Source organism: Vitis vinifera, chromosome 6 (assembly GCF_030704535.1).
Source record: "Vitis vinifera cultivar Pinot Noir 40024 chromosome 6, ASM3070453v1".
Taxonomy (NCBI): Eukaryota; Viridiplantae; Streptophyta; class Magnoliopsida; order Vitales; family Vitaceae; genus Vitis; species Vitis vinifera.
The window spans coordinates 17,531,825-17,551,211 of record NC_081810.1 but is presented as its reverse complement, the minus strand read 5'-3'; the positions used below and the strand labels follow the sequence as shown (position 1 = coordinate 17,551,211).

At 41.7% G+C, this 19,387-nt stretch overlaps 1 protein-coding gene across 2 annotated transcripts in view; it reads left to right on the top strand.

Annotated features, from left to right (window-relative positions):
• LOC100242629 (protein DGS1, mitochondrial) overlaps nt 1-19,387 on the top strand; it is a 57,548-nt gene that overhangs the window by 17,819 nt on the left and 20,342 nt on the right. Inside the window, exons 2-6 of one of the 2 annotated variants that reach the window (XM_003632207.4) lie at nt 5,532-5,646; nt 5,789-5,992; nt 8,281-8,418; nt 8,612-8,773; nt 9,546-9,740. In XM_003632207.4, the coding sequence (XP_003632255.1) occupies nt 5,532-5,646; nt 5,789-5,992; nt 8,281-8,418; nt 8,612-8,773; nt 9,546-9,740 (814 nt within the window). The remainder of the gene's footprint in view (nt 1-5,531; nt 5,647-5,788; nt 5,993-8,280; nt 8,419-8,611; nt 8,774-9,545; nt 9,741-19,387) is intronic. The other variant, XM_010653260.3, reaches the window with a different exon arrangement.

Here is a 19,387-nt window from a genome sequence, read left to right as displayed (position 1 = left end):
GAGGCATTCCTTAATGGGGGATCATGTAATTCGCTTTCTCTTATAAAACCATCAAAATCCCTCATGCTGGAAGTGACTCCAGATCCTCCCAGTTTTTCTGATCTTCTCCTTATCACATTGAAGTCACCTCCAACACACCATAAGGGATAAGTAAGGCCAAAAAGGTCTAACATCTCCACCCAAAACTCCTTCCTAATTGAGGGATTGTTTGGACCATAGACTGCAGACAACCACAATGGTCCGCTTCCATCCGACAAGAACTTGACTGAGACGGAAAAGGATCCTATTACCACCTCCTCACCTCTCATTTTTTTTTGAGTCCCAAATGATCAAAATCCCTCCTGAAGCCCTGCACGCCAGAAGAATAGCCCACTCCTTATTCCTAACCGACCAGACACTACCTACAAACCTTCTGTCGCACTCCTCTCTTTTTGTTTCCTGAAACATCACTACATCCGGATTCTGAAGCCGCAGAAAATCCTTAACCACCCTCCTCTTTGTCCTAGATCCCAACCCCCTTATATTCCAACTTATGATCTTCATAAAAACACCTCATTGCCCCTAAAACACCAGACCATCACCACCAAAGCTCAATTGCCTATGGCAATTCTGTTCTTTCGTCTTGAGTACACCTTAATATCCAAGGAACTCAAGACTTCACAAACTTTAGCCATCTTGCTAGGGGAAAGACCTTCTATTTGGAATCCATTCATCTGGGAGAAATCTGAGTCTCCCTTGCTTACTGCGCCCAGAATAGGGGCCCCGTGAGGCGAGCTGGAATTGGTCTTATCATAGATAAAGCTCTCAGACATCATATTCATTCCAGCCATCTGGGACTCCACTTCAACATGATTAGGATTGCCAACATACCCAAGACGATGAACCCCAACATCACTTTTTTTTTTAAGCACTTTTCAGTTAACACTCGGTTTTTCATAGGAAACTGGGAATGAAAGGCTGAAATGGAGAGATCGGGATCAAAAGGACTCTGGTATGGAGGAGCCACACCAGAGAAGGGATACTGTAAAGGCAGAGAAGGCTGAGAAGTATGATGAGCAGATACCTGGAATCCCACTTTCGTCATTCCACAGTCCCTCCCAAAGATAAGCCCTTTTTCTCCGTTCGCGTGATAAGAAGGATGATCCGAGACTGAAGATCCACTATGAGAATAACCCACAAAGCCCTTAACACCTTCTCCGTCTTCTCCTATAGCATTATTGCGCATTTTCTCCTTTTCTTTTGACATAAAAGGAACCCTAGGAGTATTCCTTTGTTCCTCGATTTCCTCTGTCGGCGTCGTTCCTTCCTCGGAACCCCCTTGAAACAAAAGAGATCCCACTTCGGCGACTTCTTCCACTGAAAGAGAATCGCTTCCTGTCGGCGATCTCTCAGTCGTAACTGGCTCTTCTCGGCTTCGATCTCCTTGTCGGCTTACAGAGCTTGACGGAAGTAGGACATTCCACAGCTTCTTTGAACCATGCATCACCGTGGGGTCCCTCCGTTGAATTTCAGAGTCCTCGTAACCTACCTTCGCCTTCCCCTTTGCAGCGTGAGAAGCTCTGTGTGACGGGCCCTTCAACGAACTGTTTCGCTTACCGCCCAACTCTTGGCCCATCTGCTGGATCGGGCCTTTCCCATGGGCTTCCCTCTTCCAGCCCACATCATTTTCTGACATAGGCCTGGGCTTACTAAAAGATTGGGCCCTTGACAAATGTTTGGAGGCCCAGATCTCATCCATGAGATTTGACTGGGCTTTGACCTTACCAGCCTGCTTTGGCCCAACACCACTTGCCTTCAGTCTTTTAAAATTTGAATTGAAAGACGTTGGAGGCCAGCTGTTTCCCTCTTCCGTCCAATTCGTTCCACGTGTCCTCCCGGGAGCATTTCCAGCCTTTTGACCACCTCTCCACTCCATCGATCTGTCAGCTGCCCCAGCCGAGGACACCTTTCCAGCCGTTGATCGATCTTTAGCTTCCCTCCTTCTGCCAGCTATCCCCGAGTGAGCCTCAGCCAAACGCCGAGTTGACTCACCCATTATTCTAGCTTGCATGCCATCTTCTTTCCCTACCACTGTAACTGAGACTGTGAAGTCCCAACCCCCATCTACCACCTCAATCAACGCGGGAAGCACCGATCTTTCTTTCATAACAACTCTCACCCTAGCTTTGCTTAGATAAAAAATTTTCAGTGTACGCCAATCTATCTCTGTCACCGTCCCCCATTGCTCCATGATTTTCTTCAAGTGAACCTCAGACCATAAATGGAATGGTAAACCCCTTAACTCAATCCAACCTTCCTTGAATTTCCCCTCTATTTCTGAGTTTTCCTTTGGCGACCATCTTCTCAACAAGACTGTATTTCCTCCTCTAATCCTGATGAACCTTGACTCGTGTAGTGATACAGCCTCCTCTAAGGTTTCTACAAAAAACAATCCTTTTCCTCCGACGAATGGAACCACTGTCACCACGCCTTTGTGCCCTAACCTTCTCGCCATAGCCTGGCCAACCTCATCCCAGTTAACAGAATCATCGTGACATTCGCATACCACGACCCTCGCCCATCTCCCTACAAAAACAAGGCCGCCTCTCCTCGGTCTTTCTTCTCTGACTACATTCGCGAAGGACCGTTGCAAGGGACCCGCGAATTTGTGCAAATTCCTTCCTTCCCTGCTCTGCCTACCTTTTTCGTCAAAACCCGAGGAGGGGACCACTAGCATTGAATACAACGCTTCCTTTAAACGTTCCCATCCCCTGCCATTGTCCCCCTCAGGTATTACCAGAAACGTTGACTTCCTTCTGGAGGCGAATTCTGATAATCTTATATACCTGCCATGCACGTTGAAGCCAACCTCCAATAGATGAACTCTGTTCTTTCCTCTAAATTTTCTGTTGAAACCCATAAAAATCTTCATCTCAATGGCCTTTGTCAATTGTTCTATCAACCAGCTAACCTCCTCCTTCTCAAAACCTAAGACGAAGACAGAGCCTTTACTGTGCTCTGTTATTGAACACCATCTTCCTCCGATTTCTCCCTCTAAACTAACCCAGAATGTCTTCCTCTCCACTGAGACCTTCAAGTTCCTTCCCATACCTTTGAGAATTCTTTTTTAATTAAATGCAATACATACCAAGTCTTCTCTTTTTTGGATCCAAAAATCTTTAGTTACACCACCTTTGTCCATGTTCATGAGCACGACTAAACAAAACTTGATCCAAAAGATATGAAGTGCATGCTCCTAGGATATTCTGCAACTCAGAAGGGCTGTTGATGTTATTATCCTAAAAAGCATAGGTGCTTCACTTGCATAGATGTCACATTCTTTGAAAATCGACCATTTTACACCAAAAATTCCCTTCAAGAGGAGAAAACACAATAGAGCTTCATACACATAGGACTTGTCAAATTGAGGTCTTAAAGTAACTTTTTCAGCCATAAAAGTATGCAAATCCCATGAGCTGCAACTCTAAATTCAGCCTCCACACTCCTAGCTACCATTGTTTGCTTCTTGCTTCTTCAAGTCACTAGGTTGCCTCCAATAAATGTACAATAGCCCGATGTGGACTGTCAATCTGTTATGCTTCTTGCCTAATCAGCATCAGTGTAAGCTTTGATTTGCAAGCGGCCATGATTCTCTAACAGTAAACCCTTTCTAGGTTTCCCTTTTAAATACTTGAGAATTCGGTAGGCTGCTTCAAAATTTTCTTCCCCTGGTGAGTGCATAAAATTGACTTACTACACTCACTGTAAATGCTATGTCTGGTTGGGTAAGAGATAGATAAATGAGTCTACTAACTAACCTTTGAAACTGCTCTCGGTTCACCACCTTATCTGCACTTGCTAGTTGTGGCCTAAGATTGGGCAGAAATGGGGTTTTTATTGGTTTACAACCAGGTAAACCAGTCTCATCAAGTAATGTAAGTACATACTTTCTTTGTGACACAAATATTCCCTTCTTAGACCTTGCAAACTCCATGCTTAAAAAGTATTGAAGGGGTCCAAGGTCTTTAATTTGAAATTCTCTTGCAAGGAACTTCTTTAAGACCTGTAGTTCCCCTCCATCATCACTAGTAAGGATAATGTCATCCACATATACAATGAGTATGGCTATCTTACCCATATTTGGGTGCTTGTAGAACAACATTTATCTGCTTGACTTTGTCGATATCCACACCTTTTGACAACATTGGTGAATCGATCTAACCATGTTCTAGGTGATTGTTTCAGTCTGTAGAGAGACTTTTTTAATTTACGTACTTTTCAGGCTCCAAGAATGCATTCAAAACCCGATGGTAGGTCCATGAAGACCTCCTCCTCTAGCCCTCCATTTAGAAAAACATTCTTCATGTCGATTTGATGCATTGACCAGCTCAAATTTGTAGCAGGGGACTAGTAGTACTTGAATTGAATTAACGTTTGCAACAAGGGCAAAGGTCTCTTGATTGTCGATTCTGTAAATTTGGGTGAATCCTTTGGCTACAAGCCTTGCCTTGCACCTATCAATGCTTCCATTTGCTTGGTATTTAATAGTAAAACCCCACTTATAGCCCACAGTCCTTTTATTTCTCGGTAGTTCAACAATTTCCTAGGTACCATTCTTATTAAGAGCATTCATCTCTTTCGTAGTTGCCGTCATCCATTCAGTGTGACCCAAGACTTCTTGTATAGTTTTAGGCAATGAAACACTAGAAGGCTCTATTGTTTTGAGAAAGTTTATGGAATGAGACATACTTTGCAATGGGATGTATGGTGTAGGAATGTGTGCCCTTTCCAAGTGCAACAGGAACAGTGAGGTCACGTGAAGTACTATCTAGACTACTATGGAGAGTATAAAAAAATGCCTTGAAAGCTATAAAATGCTAATTTGTTCTATGGAGAGTTTTTCTTTTGCAATACTCAACATTTTGATGCAGGAGAACATATCTTTTTATCTTTCAGTTCTCCCATGACCTGTTTCATAGGATAAGAGAAGGAGGTGGTCAAACCAAATTTATCAGGAAGTAGAGTTATTTTTTAATTGAGCTCAAGTGGAAAGGGGTTGGTGTAGGGATGTGGGAGGTTCTAGGTTCATGTCCTAGTCTAACTAAATAAATTGATGTTGCTCATCAAGTAGCAAAATATGGGTGGGCCTGTTTGAGATAACTTTCTGTTTTTGGCTTAAGCCATAAGCTGCTAAAGCCAAAGCCAAAGCCTATGTTAAAAATTTCATTAAACATAACATAACTTACTGTATAAGCCAAAACAGAGCTTCTAAGGAAAGTAACATTTTTCTGGCTTCCATATTATGCTTTTTTATTTTTTATTTTATTTATTTTTATTTTCTAACTGATAAATGTAATAAGATTACTGAAACATGCACAGAAACTCTAATTGAGCTTAAAAAAGAGCTTTTAGTTTATCAAAAACCAATCAAAACAAGACCATCAAATATATTTTATTGTGTATACCATGTTCTCTTGGCCAACAATGCTCCCCATTTCGTTTATTCCAATATTGAAACTTGAAATTAAGAGGTCCATGCTATAAACTTGCAGTATCCCAATGGAGGCTTCTAGAGTTTTTGATGTTTTAGAGGATATTTTGGAGCACCTTTTTCTGAATTTGCATAACATCCAGAAGAATTTACAATTTTGGCAGTCTAGAGCAGAGGTGAGTAGAAAACATTCTGCATGTGATAGACTGATTTCATCAGGAGTGAAGTAACTACTTATTGTAGCCATTTTTTTTTTTCCTAAAGCTTGAACTGGATCTTAAAATCTTATTATATGTTGTTTTAATTTTGAAATTTCAGGAATCAAATGCTCGAAAGGCATATTTTATGATTTTTGAGAGAGGACCACGGGCTTTTATTACTAGAACAGTTCAATTCATACGTGAATCTGTTGCTCAGGGTTCTTCTTTGCAACTTCTGTCCCAATCTGCATCTGCTCACATATCTGAGAGGATAACTATCTTAACTAGCTTAAGATATTCGCTTGCTACATTTCTGGCACAGGTTTGCTTGATCTAGTTGTTATTGCCTAGGGCATGCTCCATAAAATTCTAGTGCACAAAATAAACAAAAAAAGGTCTGTTGGTATCATGTGAAATTTACATACTGAATTCAATAATCTCTCTAGCTAGGAAAAAAAAAATGAAAATGAAGTTTGAAAGCTGTTTACAAATTTGCCCTTAGTTTCTACAGTAACACTCTCCCCAAAAATATGTTTGTTTCCATTTTTTCCTTGGGCTGAAAAAGTTCTAGTTATTCATCTAAGTATTGAAAATGATCGCTTTGTTAATGCTTCTAAACACTTCTTATTATCTTAACTTCTTTTTCCTTGGAGACATACTCATATAGAACTATAAGGGAGGTTTGAGGCAATTATAATCGGGTGTTGGCATGGCAAGAATTGTGGTTATGAGATCAGAAAATTGTGATGTAAGGTTAAATGAAGGAGGCAGGTTCAGGTGTAGGAGGGCTGTAAATAGGACATGACAGCAACTGATTTAGGATTTTTTGGACTATGACAGTAGCTAATTGCATATTTAAATAGTTCTTAGTGGTGAAGATTGAAAGAATATGCTGTAGTTGCACAACAATAAATATATCAAAAAATAAACTAGAATTAAGAAGAAGAATGAGTAATCTGTGACCATCAGACTAGTAGGGTAATAGGGTCTTAGGCACAAAAATATGGTTTGGGTTTGCATCATGGATTCTTTAAGATCTTCAAAGTTGCTGAAAAGTTTGTTATATTTGAAAGCGTGTTGTTGAATCCTGAAACTACTTGAAAGGGAGTTGAATAGGTAGTCTTAAGATTATAAGCACAAATTCATTTTTTTTTTTCTGTTGATTTTTATTCAAAATTTTACTTACAGAATTTCAGGGATAAGGATAATTATTCATAATGAACAAACCACATGGAACAGGAAATGCAATATACTTCAAAGGTATAAAACTACGAGTCTTAGACTGCATGGAAATTCACCATATATGAAGAAAGTACACATTTTGACCTAGCTGAGAATTTGGGGTATTATGGTATAACTTTTGGCATGATGGTGGGGGAAAAATAATGTTAAGGAAAGGTTGCTGAGTTTTTTTGGATTGATGGAGAATAAAGCAGCCCAACGGGAGATTATTAGTTCCAAGAGGGTGCAACTGGGAATTGGTGGCTGAAACTTGTTAAGAGTTTTCCTTGGCTGGGAGGTTGAGGAGGTCTTATCCTTTTGGCTCATATTCAAATATAGGATTTGATAATTTTGTCAGAAAAAAAATTCTCAGCTGGTTGTACAATAAGGAGCTGGTAAGAAATCAAGTAGTTGGTTTCACAGCCAAAGAAATTTGGGGACCTGAAAGTCTGTGTATACAGCAGACTGTGCCAAAATTCTTGGTATTTATCAGTTGGTGAGAAGAGGGAGGATTCTTCCAATTGGTGTTGTATGCAAAGGGATGGAAAGATTGTGGACAATCTTTTAACTCACTGTCCTTTGGCTCAAAAGATGGTCTTTGTTTCTATATATTTTTGGGATTCATTGGGTATTTTTCCTAAGTCAGTGATGCAACTCTTGACCAGCTGGCAAGCTAAGTTTGTGGGAATGGGGATAAGGAAGCTGGGGAAGAGAGATCCCTCTTGCATTGCTTTGGCTTTCTGGCCAGAGAGAAAAAGAAGAACCTTTTAGTATATTTAAGCTTAGGGGAGAAAACTCGAAGGAATGCTTGTGCCCACTATTTTTTATTGGATGTAGACTCCCAGCTCAAGTCCCAACTGGTTGTTTGGATTTTATTGATGAGATGAGAGAGCGATCAAGGGAGCTGATCATTCACTGACTGAAAAGGAGATACTTGCAATGCTTTTTATGGACTAACAACTATAACACTAATGTACCCTGGCTATGAATTAGAACCCAACAAAGAAAAACCAAAGAGCCCTTTCTTATTCACTTCTACAATCTTACAGATTGTGCTGCTATAAGAACTTGAATTTTCTTACTTAAATACAAAAATTAATGATTAAGACTATTATCATACTCAACATAAAAGTGCTGAAAAACTGCCACAGACACCCTTTTTTCAAAAGAAACCAAACCCTGCAAAGTTTGGGCTTTGAATACTCTTATCAAATTAATCTTCAGTTATTAAATTAGTCCCCCACACCCCCTCCCCCTTCATACACATGCTATGCTTAGTCACTCATATGCTATCAACTCATCCTGTAGAATGAGTAACTGCATAATATTTCACAACTCTTTTTAATGTAAATACTTTATTCTGAATTAATTTCTTGATCATTCATATAGGTTCACATAGACATTGACAAATTTGGAGAGGAATTGGTCAATGATCCAGAGAAGTCATTGTCCTCATTATTGGTTACTATAAATGGTTTGTTTTCAAAATTGGAGGCAGCAATTGGCCATCTACATGCAACACGTCAGGTAATATTGTGAAGTCATGGCAATCTTATACCTTTTTTTTTTTTTTTTTTGGAAAATTTGAAAAACATGAATTATCAAAAAAGCATGCAGCTTCAATCCATCAGTTACATATACATTCAGTTTTCAGTTTTTTTTTTTTTTTTTCTTTCTTTCTTCTTCTTCTTCTTCTTCTTCTTATGCAACAACTATGCAGAGTGATTCTTCTGTGGATGGGAGCTATTCATTTCCTCTTGTGTTTGAGAAACTGCCAGACGTAAACCAGGAAGGGTCTCAGTGGACAGATTGTGAAATTAGAGATGCTATCAACTTGATTTATCAGAATCTATACAAACTGGATTCTTACCTAAGTATCCTTGTAAGAGTTTTGTGCCATCCTCTTTGTGCTCCATGCTTCTTATTTATCTAGTGGTTTGGTTATATGCTATTTTTATTTACTTATTCGAAACAGGAGAATTTGTATTACTAGATATAGAAAACACAGAAAGGATGAGCTGTTCTCCAAATCATACACAGAATGAAGAAACGAGCTAAAAGAAAAAACTACACTACGGTGGGGCATCAGGAAACATTCACCAGAAATCGCCAACTAGATTCCAGCATAAATACAACATCATTCCTACCTGGAAAATCACTCAAGGGAAAGGAATTTTGCAAAAATGGTTCTAAGAAAGATGCTTCTTGCTTGGCTAAGCTATTTGCTATCTAGTTTTCCGATATAAGCCTCCAAGTAAAGCAAAGTTCTAAGCCTCTTGAGAGATCAACAAGATTTTGAATCCTAATATCCCATTTCTGATTTTCCGTGATCCCCTCTTTCCTTTAGACACCCACAAAAACAATAGTTGAATTCCCTTGCACAGATCACTAATGCCAATGAAGATGCCTCAACTAAACCTTCCATAAAAGACAATGGTTTCTCTGCCCCAGTAGCCAAGTCATGATTAGCTGGCTTAAAAAAAGTTCTAAGCTTATCCCTACTGGATACTATATAGTAAAGAATTCACCAAATTTGTATTTCTTAGATGGATTTCTATCAATATTTTACTTGCCTAAACCTATTGGTTTATGGTTATTTAATGGTACGTGTCCATTCGTGGTTTCTGTTTCTTATTTTCCTTTTCTTTTCCTAGGTTTCCAAACATCGTAAACCGCGGAAATTAACTTTGTACTGGATTCACTATACGTGTGGGGCAGTGGGCTTATCAGTTTGCTCAGTGTGGCTCCTACGTCATAGTAGTTTGATGGGAAGTAATGACATAGAAAATTGGGTTCGTGAAGCTAGGGACTCAACCATTACCTTCTGGAATGATCATGTAGAGCAACCGGTATGATTCTAATATTGATTTATTTAGTTTCTTTAATTCATTGTGCAGTTTATTTGGATTAAACACTAGGATAACAAAGAACATGCTTTCATCAAGGTTTAGTTGTTAGCTAATGGCCTGACATTGGGCAAGTCTTCATATTTATCTTTTAGAGATTTAGATAGGAAATGTCAGTGGAAAATTGAAGTTGTTTGTTGTTGGAATTAGTCCTAGAAGGTAGCACTAATTAGAAGAAACAATATTGTTGGTTATTTTCAGTAATTAATATGCATATATTATTGTGGGAGTTATTATTTGCTCTTTTTAGGGTGACTTGGGTTCTTCCATTCTCACTTAAAGAGACTACTTGGTTGACATGGGTTCTTTGTGGGAAGAAGCATAAGAAGGCTTGGATGCTGGCTCCTTTATGCCTTTTTTGGGCAGTGTGGAAAGAAAGAAATAGGATAGCTTTCAACAATAAAGAGCTTTCAATTCATAGGATGAAGAATTATTTTGTGTGTAGTTTTTGGTCTTGGACTAAGTTATTTATAGATTATGGACCTTTACCTTTAATCGACTTTTTTGATTAGTTGGGTTCTAGGTGGGTGAGGTTTTTTGTATCCCCTCTTAATTTTTTTGTTGTTTTTGCCTTCTAGCGCATGCTGTATACTTGTATGCTATGGGCCAGCCTTTAGGCCTCTTTTTTCTTCATTTATAAGATTTACTTTTGCTTTTACTGATAAAAAAAAAATTCATATATTTTATGGATGGTTATTTATTTAAGCCTTCTCTTTATGACTATTCTACCTAGTCCGAGTTATATATGAGTGGTTATATAGAAGGTACAAACCATGAGTTCCTTGTAATTTGATAAATTGTTCATGATTGTTCACAAATTTAGACAATTCAGTAGAAGTTGTAGTACATCACCTTCCTTGCTAGTGGAATGAGTTATCTTCCTTACTAGCTTTTTCTAGAGCTCTAGGGCTTTGAGGCAGGGTTACCCCCTTTCCTTTTTTACATATTTATCCTAGTAATGGAAGCATTCAACCTTTTATTTCAATGGCAGTGTAGGATGTTCTAAGTAATTGGTTCAATGTGGGGGAAGGGGGAAAGATGGAGTTAAGGTCTCTCTCATTTTATTTTTTGGCAGATGATAACTTTTTCTTTTTCTTTATTTTATTTATTTATTTATTTGTGATGCAAAGTGTAGAGCATTTGAGGTATATGACATAGACGTTCTTAGATTTGAAGTGTCAGGTTTGAAAATTAATCATAAAAAGAGTGAGCTCATCTTTTGTGGGTGAAAAGGTGAAAAGATGGGATTCAGCATTTTCGATGCAAAGTGGGAAGTTTCCTTACTGCCTATTTAAGATTGCCACAGGAGACCCTCTTTAACTCTAGCACCTTGTGGGATTCAGAAAATGAGCACTTTAAGAGAAGACTTTCTACTTAAAAAAAAAAAAGTGTTTATCACAAAAGGGGGCAAATTAACCTTTATTAAAAGCACTCCCTTTAGTTTGCTGATTTACTTTATGCTTTTAAGAAACTTGCCTAGTAAAGTAAGGATTCAGCTAGAAAAGATTCAAAAAGACTTTCTTTGGGAGAATCATTAGTCATGGAAGAATTTGCATTTGGTGAGGTTGCCTTTTGTTTGCTCTGATAAAAGAAATGGTGGTTTGGGGATCAAAGCTCTTGTTATTTTAATTAGAGCTTTACTAGGAAAATGATTGTGGAGGTTTGTTGAAGAGAGGAGTAGCCCTTAGGACAGGTTATTGGTTATGGAGATTTGTTGAAGAGAGAAATAGTCTTTGGAGGAAGATTATTGTTTAAATATGGAGCAATGAATGGTGGTTGGTGCTTTCGATAGGGAGACTCATGGTGTAGGGCTTTGGAAAGCTAGAGGTTAAGAGGAGTTTACACCCAAAACTTTAATTCTTGTTGGTAATGGTCATAGGACTAAATTTTGGCAAGATTGTTGATGCAGAGAAATTCCCCTTAAAGAGGCCTTTCCTACCCTCTTTCACTCCAGTTCTAATAGAAGTTCAAGAGTGACAGGTGTTTGGGTGGGGGAGAGGAAACGCGAACTTGTGAACCATAGTTTCAAAAGGGCAGTGTGTGTGATTGGGAGATAGAGACAGTGGGGAGCTGTTCAAGACACATCTAGGCAGTTTCTTTGCAAAAAAGTATGGATGATAGGTTAGTTTGGAGGAGGGTCAAAGATGGAAGGTTCCGTGTGAAATCTTATTGTAGCCTCTTTTTTACAGAGAAAACATGTCAGTTTCCTACCAAGTATGTGTGGGGGTTTGGTGCCCCTCTTAGGGTTTCTTTGCATCGGTAGCTGCTTGGTAGAAGAACTTAACTATTAATCAGCTTATGCAAAGAGGGTGGGGGCTTAGTTAATTGTTGCACTTTGTGCATAGTTTGTGAGGAGACAAGAAACCATATCCTTATTACTTGTGTTAAAGCTTGGGTGCTGTGGGGTTTCATGCTTGCTCTATTTGGTATGCAATGGGTATTCCCATGTTCTGTTATCCTTATTTTGATTTTGGCGTGGGCGTAGTCTGAGAAAATAGCAAAGTAAGGCGTGGAGCGTTGATCCTCCTTGCTTGTTCTGGAGCATTTGGAGAGATGAATGATAAATGTTTTCAATGAGGAACTCTTGACATGAAACTGAAAAGACTTTTTCCTATGTGCCCTTTGGAATGGTCAAGGGCTAGGGTTTGTAAATTTATCTTTGTTAGATTTTGTGGATGGCTCAACTTTGGGTTCGGGAGCCTCCTCTCTTTTCTATCTTGCTTGCTTTCCTTCTACCTTTTAGGTGCTCTATGTATACTTCTGGTGCATGTGGGTTAAGCCCCCCTTTTCTTGGCTATCTTTAATCAATTTTTTTTTGCCTATAAGAAAAAAAAAAATTCCATGTTGCACAGCATTTATCCTCTGCATTTTTGTTATCCCTTTTGAACTTCTACAAATTTTGAAGTCTTCAAAATCAAACCAAATAGAAGAAAATCCATTTTTTACATTCCTTTCATTGGCACAGCAATGATCACAAACTTGTTTGCAAGATTAAAATAAGATGAACCAGGAGGGACAGAAATGATGGTATGTCTCCCTGGTGGCAGACATTGCAGTAGAAGATTTCTCTCTTCAGGGGCAGGCTATGCATTTGAAAAGTGGTCTAGCTTCATTGGAGAGCATTAATGATGATGATAACTTTACTAGAACAAAGACATCTAGGTTTGTTTGCTGAAATCTAAGGCTGAGAAATTTTATGGTTTATTTGATGCAATCAGGGCTGAGTTGGAAGGGGAATGTTTTGATTAGCAGAATCAGAAGCTTGGCAAGAGGGCTGAGGAATCTTAGGGTTTATTTGTTGGAATCAGGGTTGAGTTGATGTGGGTTTTTGATCTGTAGGAACAGAAGTTCAAAGGAAGAGATTTAGGGAGAAGAGATTTGGAAATTAGGGTTGGGTTAGGTGGGGAAGGTGTGTTTTTCCTTGCAGGAGAGGAAGGAGAGATTTGGGAGTGAATACAAAAATAGAAAGGGATCATTAATTTTGACATTTTCAAGTTTTTCACTGTATCGAATGAGAGTGTGATATGTTGTTAAGAGAGAGAGCGAGAGAGTGCGAGAGCGAGGGTGAGGGCGATGGCGACGAGGGAGAAAACCAAACGGAGAAACGGATGAAACGGCAAGGAAAGAGTTTCGGGGTGGAATCGAAGGTCTTTGAAGTAGAGGTGGAGAAGAGAAGAGGTAAAACCCTACTCTTCATTGTGGAAAGCAAAAGAGGGGTTTCGTCATGGGTTAGATTGGGGCCGGCAAGCGCTGGGATTTTTCTGGAAGGGTTGGACCATTGCGTTAAGCATGGGAAAGACGACAAATGGGAGAAGGGTTGGAAGGAAAAGGGGAGAAGTTACTCCATGGTGTGCGAAGTCAATAAGACGGGGAGTTTTATCAGGTTAGGGGTTGTAGATGCGGAGGAGAAAAGATACAAGATTTGTATCCCGAGAGGCAGAGGGGGAAGGGAGGGATGGTTAGCTATGGCGGAGGTGGTACGGGATCTGACTGCGAGGATTGACAGAAGGGAGGAAAAAAAGGAAGAGCCGATCCTTGAAAGAATGCAAGCTGAAATGGGAAAGAGATGGGGGAATAGGGATAGTCTCTTGGTCAGAATGGAGGTAGAGGGAGAGGAAATTAGCAGAAATGTGAATAGATTGGGGCACTGTTTGGTGGGAAAATGGAACCCTAGGGTAGCAGGAGGAGAGGATCTGGCGAGGTTGGGGTGGCTGATGGCGAGTGTTTGGGGGCTGAAAGGGAAGCTAGGTTTGGCTTGGCTGGAAGAGGGTTAGGCCCTTTTAGAGTTCGAACTTGTGGTAGAAGCCAGGAAAGTTTTCGCCGCTGGGAAAAGGTCGGTGGGTGGGATTCAGGTCGAATTGGAGCTTTGGAGTCCAAGTTTCGAGTGTTTGGAAGAAGGGGAAATAAGAGAAGAAGTTTGGGTGAGGGTTAAGGGCTTGCCATTATCGCTTTGGGTTCCGACCATACTGCGGAGGGTGGGGGATGAGTGCGGGGGCTTTGTAGCCATGGATTCTTCGACAGAAAAAATGGAAAACCTCCGATGGGCTAGGATCTTTGTGAAAATGAAGAGAGGTGAGTTGCCAAGCTCGTTAGAAATTGGAATCGAAGGGATTTTTTATAATCTTAGCTTTGGTGGGAGGTGTTGCCGTCAATTAGACAGAAGCCGGAGGGTCATCGGGGCTCAATAGATCGTGGCTGAGGAGAGGTCAGGGGCGACGAAGGCGCACGCGCTGGCTGGCGAGTGGAAGAGTGGGGTAGCGTAGGGCTCGAGGCGCTGTCACGGACAACTGACGGGATGGAAGGGCAGATGGGCGGGACGGGTAGGGTTTCGTCTGTCGGCCGGATCCAATTCGGGTCGATGATCCAGCCCTCAGTGGGTGGGGTGGAAGATGGGTCGCCCTTGGATGGGCTCATTGAGAACAATCTGGGTTTGAGGAGGACTGGGGGGCCTAGTCCGCAATTCTTATCTGAAGGAGTAATTTCAAAAGAGGCTGGAGTTGGTGGGGTTGGGCCTGCGGGTGAGACGAAAGGCTCTAAAGGAAAGGAGAAGGTCTTAGAGGAGGAGTTTGGGCTGTGATTTGGGCCTAATATGGTCCAAAGAAAGAGTAGCGGGCCGTTATTGAGCCGCTTTAAGGATATTGGGGTGCAGCCTGGTGGGCCTTCAGCCAAGAGGAGAAAAGGCCCGGCAGAGGCTCAGTCTAATAAAGGCCCGATGGGGTTCTTAGCTCAACCTGGGCTTTGTGGAGAAGCCAACTTTGAGCTGGAGTTTCTAAGTGCGCGGGAAAAGGAAGCTGAGAGAGTTCAGAAGGCAGACCTCTACTACTTGTTGACAAACAGTGCCCTAGTGGAAGAAGTCTCGAGGTATGGGTCTCTTTCAATCTTAGGGGGTTTATGGGACTTGGGGACTCCTTCTCATTCTTCTTTGTTTTCGCTTGGTCGGACTCCAGAGGGGGAGTTCTTTGATCATTTTGGGGTGTTAAGGGAGGTGTGCCAGAATGGCAGTGTGTCAAATCGTCAAGACCCAGCTGGGCCTAGGGAGAATGGCAATGACTGCTGGGAGTTGGTTGAGTTTAATGGCCCCATTTCAGTGGCAAGGGATTTGGAGGGGGGGTCATCCTAGTATGAGTTCCAAGAAGGAAGGGGGGAAGGGGCCCTGGATTGGCAAGAAAGTAGCCTAGCAAGGTTTAGCCAATTCCTGGGATTTTCGATTGAAGGATTGGAAAAGGACATATTAAGTTTCTTGGTCAAAATCAGGAAAAGGAGGAAAAAGATCCACAGCAAAGGACTATTGAAAAAATCGAGATTTGAAAGGGAGTTAAAGAGATTGGAATGCTCAATCAACTATGAGGGGGATGGTAGAAGGAAATGTCCTCTTCAAGGTAGAGGAGTGCAGTCAGTGGTTGTCTAATGAATCTCAAGTTGTTGAGCTGGAATGTGAGGGGAGCAAACGAAAGCACGAAAAGGAAAGTAATTAAATCGGTAATTAGGAAGCAGAAGGTGGATCTTTTTTGTATTCAAGAGACAAAAGTTCAGGTTATGTCTGACAGGGTGGTGAGTAGTTTAGGGTCTGGAAGATTCTTAGATTGGAAGGCCCTGGATGCGTGTGGTTCGGCTGGAGGTATTCTGATTTGTTGGGATAAAAGAGTTCTGGATCTATTGGAGTGGGAGGAGGGGCAGTTTTCATTATCCTGCAGATTCAGAATAGTGGATAATGGGGTGATTTGGGTATTCACGGGTGTTTATGACCCGTTTACTAGAGTTGAGAGGGAGTGTTTGTGGGAAGAAGTTGGGGTGATCAGAGGAATTTGGGAGGAGCCTTGGTGCCTTGGGGGTGACTTCAACATCACCCTCTCTCAAAGTGAAAGGAGCAGGCAAGGGAGAATAACCTCAGCAATGAGGAGGTTTGAGGAAGTAGTAAACGAGCTAGGCCTCGTGGACTTACAGTTGCAAGGGGGAGCTTTCACGTGGAGCGGGGGCCTGAATAGTTAATCAAGGGCTAGGCTAGATAGATTTCTGGTAACTCCCTGCTAGCTTGATCAATTTAATAGGGTGAGCCAGCGAAGGTTGCCTAGGCCAACTTCGGATCATTTCCCAGTGTTACTTGAGGGGGGTAGCTTTAGGAGAGGGCCTGCCCCTTTCAGATTCGAAAACATGTGGTTCAAAGTCGAGGGGTTCAAAGATTTAATCCGTAATTGGTGGCGGGGGATAGAGGTCAGTGGTAGCGCCAACTTTAGATTGTCTGCAAAGCTGAAGGAGTTGAAGCAGAAGCTTAAAGTTTGGAATAGGGAGGTGTTCGGGAATCTGGAATGTAACAAGGAGGCAGCGCTCCAACAAGTGGAATATTGGGATAGGGTGGAAGGTGAGAGAAGTTTGACAGTGGAGGAATTAGCTTGTAAGAAGGAAGCCAAGGAGGGATATGCCAAGTGGGTAGATCTGGAAGAAACGCATTGGAGACAGGTGTTAAGGGAATTATGGTTAAAGGCAGGGGATAGAAACACGGGATATTTCCACCGTATGGCTTCTGCTCATAGAAGAGCCAACTACATGGACATAATTAAGATAAATGGGGTAAGACTGACAAAGGAACGTGAAATTAAGGAAGGGGTAGTGAATGCCTTTCAGCAACAGTTTTCAGAAAGTTCGAGGTGGAGGGCGAACATTGGAAGCCTTCATTTTAATCAAATCTGTTTGCAAGAAGCGGAGGTGTTGGAGCTCCCCTTCACTGAGGGTGAGGTCCAGGCGGCTTTGATGGATATGAATGGGGATAAAGCCCCAGGCCCTGACGGTTTCTCTTTGTTCTTCTGGCAAAGTTGCTAGGACTTTGTAAAGGAGGAAATTTTGGAGATGTTCAAGGAGTTTTATGACCAGAATATTTTCCTCAAGAGTCTCAACAATACCTTTCTAGTGTTGTTACCAAAGAAAGGAGGGGCCGATGAACTAGGTGATCAGCCTTTTGGGAGGTGTTGGCCAACAGGCTTAAGAAAGTGATAGGAAAAGTGGTCTCCCCTGATCAGAACGCGTTTGTCACGGGAAGACAGATTCTAGACGCCTCTCTAATAGCAAACGAAGTGATTGACACATGGAATAAAATGGGGGAAAATGGGTTAATATGTAAGCTAGATATTGAGAAGGCCTATGATAGTATTAATTGGCAATTCCTTTTGAAGGTTATGGAAAAAATGGGGTTTGGCTCAAAGTGGTTGAGGTGGATGTGGTGGTGTATCTCCACAGTTAAATTTTCAGTCATGGTGAACGGAGCCCAGCTGGTTTCTTCTCCAGCTCAAAAGGGTTGCGTCAAGGGGACCCCTTGTCCCCCTATCTTTTTGTCATGGGGATGGAAGTGTTGAGCGTTCTAATTAGAAGGGCTATGGAAGGGGGTTTTATTTCAAGGTGTAAAATTCAGCGTGGTAGAGGGCGGGCTATCCACGTTGCTCATTTGCTCTTTGCCGATGACACAATCGTTTTTTGTGAGGCTAAAAAGGAGTACTTAACGAATTTGAGTTGAATTTTGTTCTGATTTGAAGCCGCTTCAGGGTTAAGAATCAATTTGGCTAAAAGTGAGATCATTCCAATAGGGGAGGTGGAAGAGGTGGATGAGCTAGCTGTGGAGTTAGGGTGTAGGGTGGGGCAGCTGCCGGCAGTGTACTTGGGGCTGCCTCTGGGGGTGCCAAATAAGGCTGTCTATGGGTGGGATGGGGTAGAAGAGAAAGTGAGAAGGAGGCTTGCCCTTTGGAAAAGTCAATATATCTCAAAGGGCGGGAGAATCACTCTAATTAAGAGCACAATGGCTAGCATGCCAGTGTATCAGATGTCCCTCTTTTGAATGCCCATTTCTGTGGCAAGGGGACTAGAAAAACTGCAAAGAGATTTTTTGTGTTTTGGGGGGGGGGGGGGGTGGACTTGGAGAGGAAAGTTCATCTTGTCAAATGGGAGGTGGTGTGTGGGGATAAGGAGAAAGGGGGGTTTGGAATAAGGAAACTAACCCTTGTGAATAAAGTGTTACGTGACAAATGGATTTGGAGATTCGCTTGTGATAAGGAGGCTCTTTGGAAGCAAGTGCTGGTGGCAAAGTATGGTCAAAAGGACTACGGATGGAGGACCAAAAAGGCTGTGGGTGCGTTTGGGATGGGGGTTTGGAAGGAGATTTTAAAGGAAGCTGGCTGGTGCTGGGAAAACTTGGTGTTCAAAGTGGGGAAAGGCAATAAAATTAGGTTCTGGACTGACACTTGGTGTGGGGATATAGTGCTGTCCCAAAGGTTCTCGCACCTCTACATCTTGGCAGCTCATAGAAATGCGTCAGTTGAAGAAATGTGGGATCAGAATGTTGGAGAAGGAGGCTGGAATTTGAGATTTATTAGGGATTTTAATGATTGGGAGGTGGAGATGGTAGACGATTTGCTCCAGGTGTTGAGGGGATTTAGGATTATTTGGGAGGAAGATTTGGTTTTTTGGAAGGGAGGGGGAAGTGGGCAGTTTAGAGTGAAGGAAGCGTACAACTGGTTGGATAGGCCTTTGGAGGTCGTCTTCTCGAAAAACAAAATTTGGGTGGAGAGAGTTCCAACTAAAATCATGTTTTTTGCGTGGGAAGCCACTCGGGGGAAGATATTGACTCTTAATAGGCTCCAAAAGAGAGGATGACAGCTTCCCAACCGCTGTTTTTTGTGTGCTTGTGAAGCGGAAAATGTGAACCACATTCTTATACATTGTACAGTGGCCAGAGTGCTGTGGGATTTAGTGTTGGGTTTAGTTGGGGTTCAGTGGGTGTTTCCTAAAACTGTAAATGAGGTTTTATATAGTTGGGGGGGGGGGGGGGGGTACTTTTGTGGGGAAAAAAAGGAAAAAGCTTTGGAATTCCATTTCGTTATTTATTTTTTGGACGGTTTGGAAGGAAAGGAATAGACTAGCTTTTAGGGGGGTGGGGAGGGAGTTAGCAATTCAGAGGCTTAAATATTCTTTTGTATGTAACATTTGGGGTTGGGCTAAATTGTATATGGATGAGGAGCCGCATTCCCTTATAGGATTCCTGGAGTGGCTAGCCTCCAGTTAAGGGGTGATAAGTTTTTGGTCTTTTTTGCTTGTAAGGCCTTAGC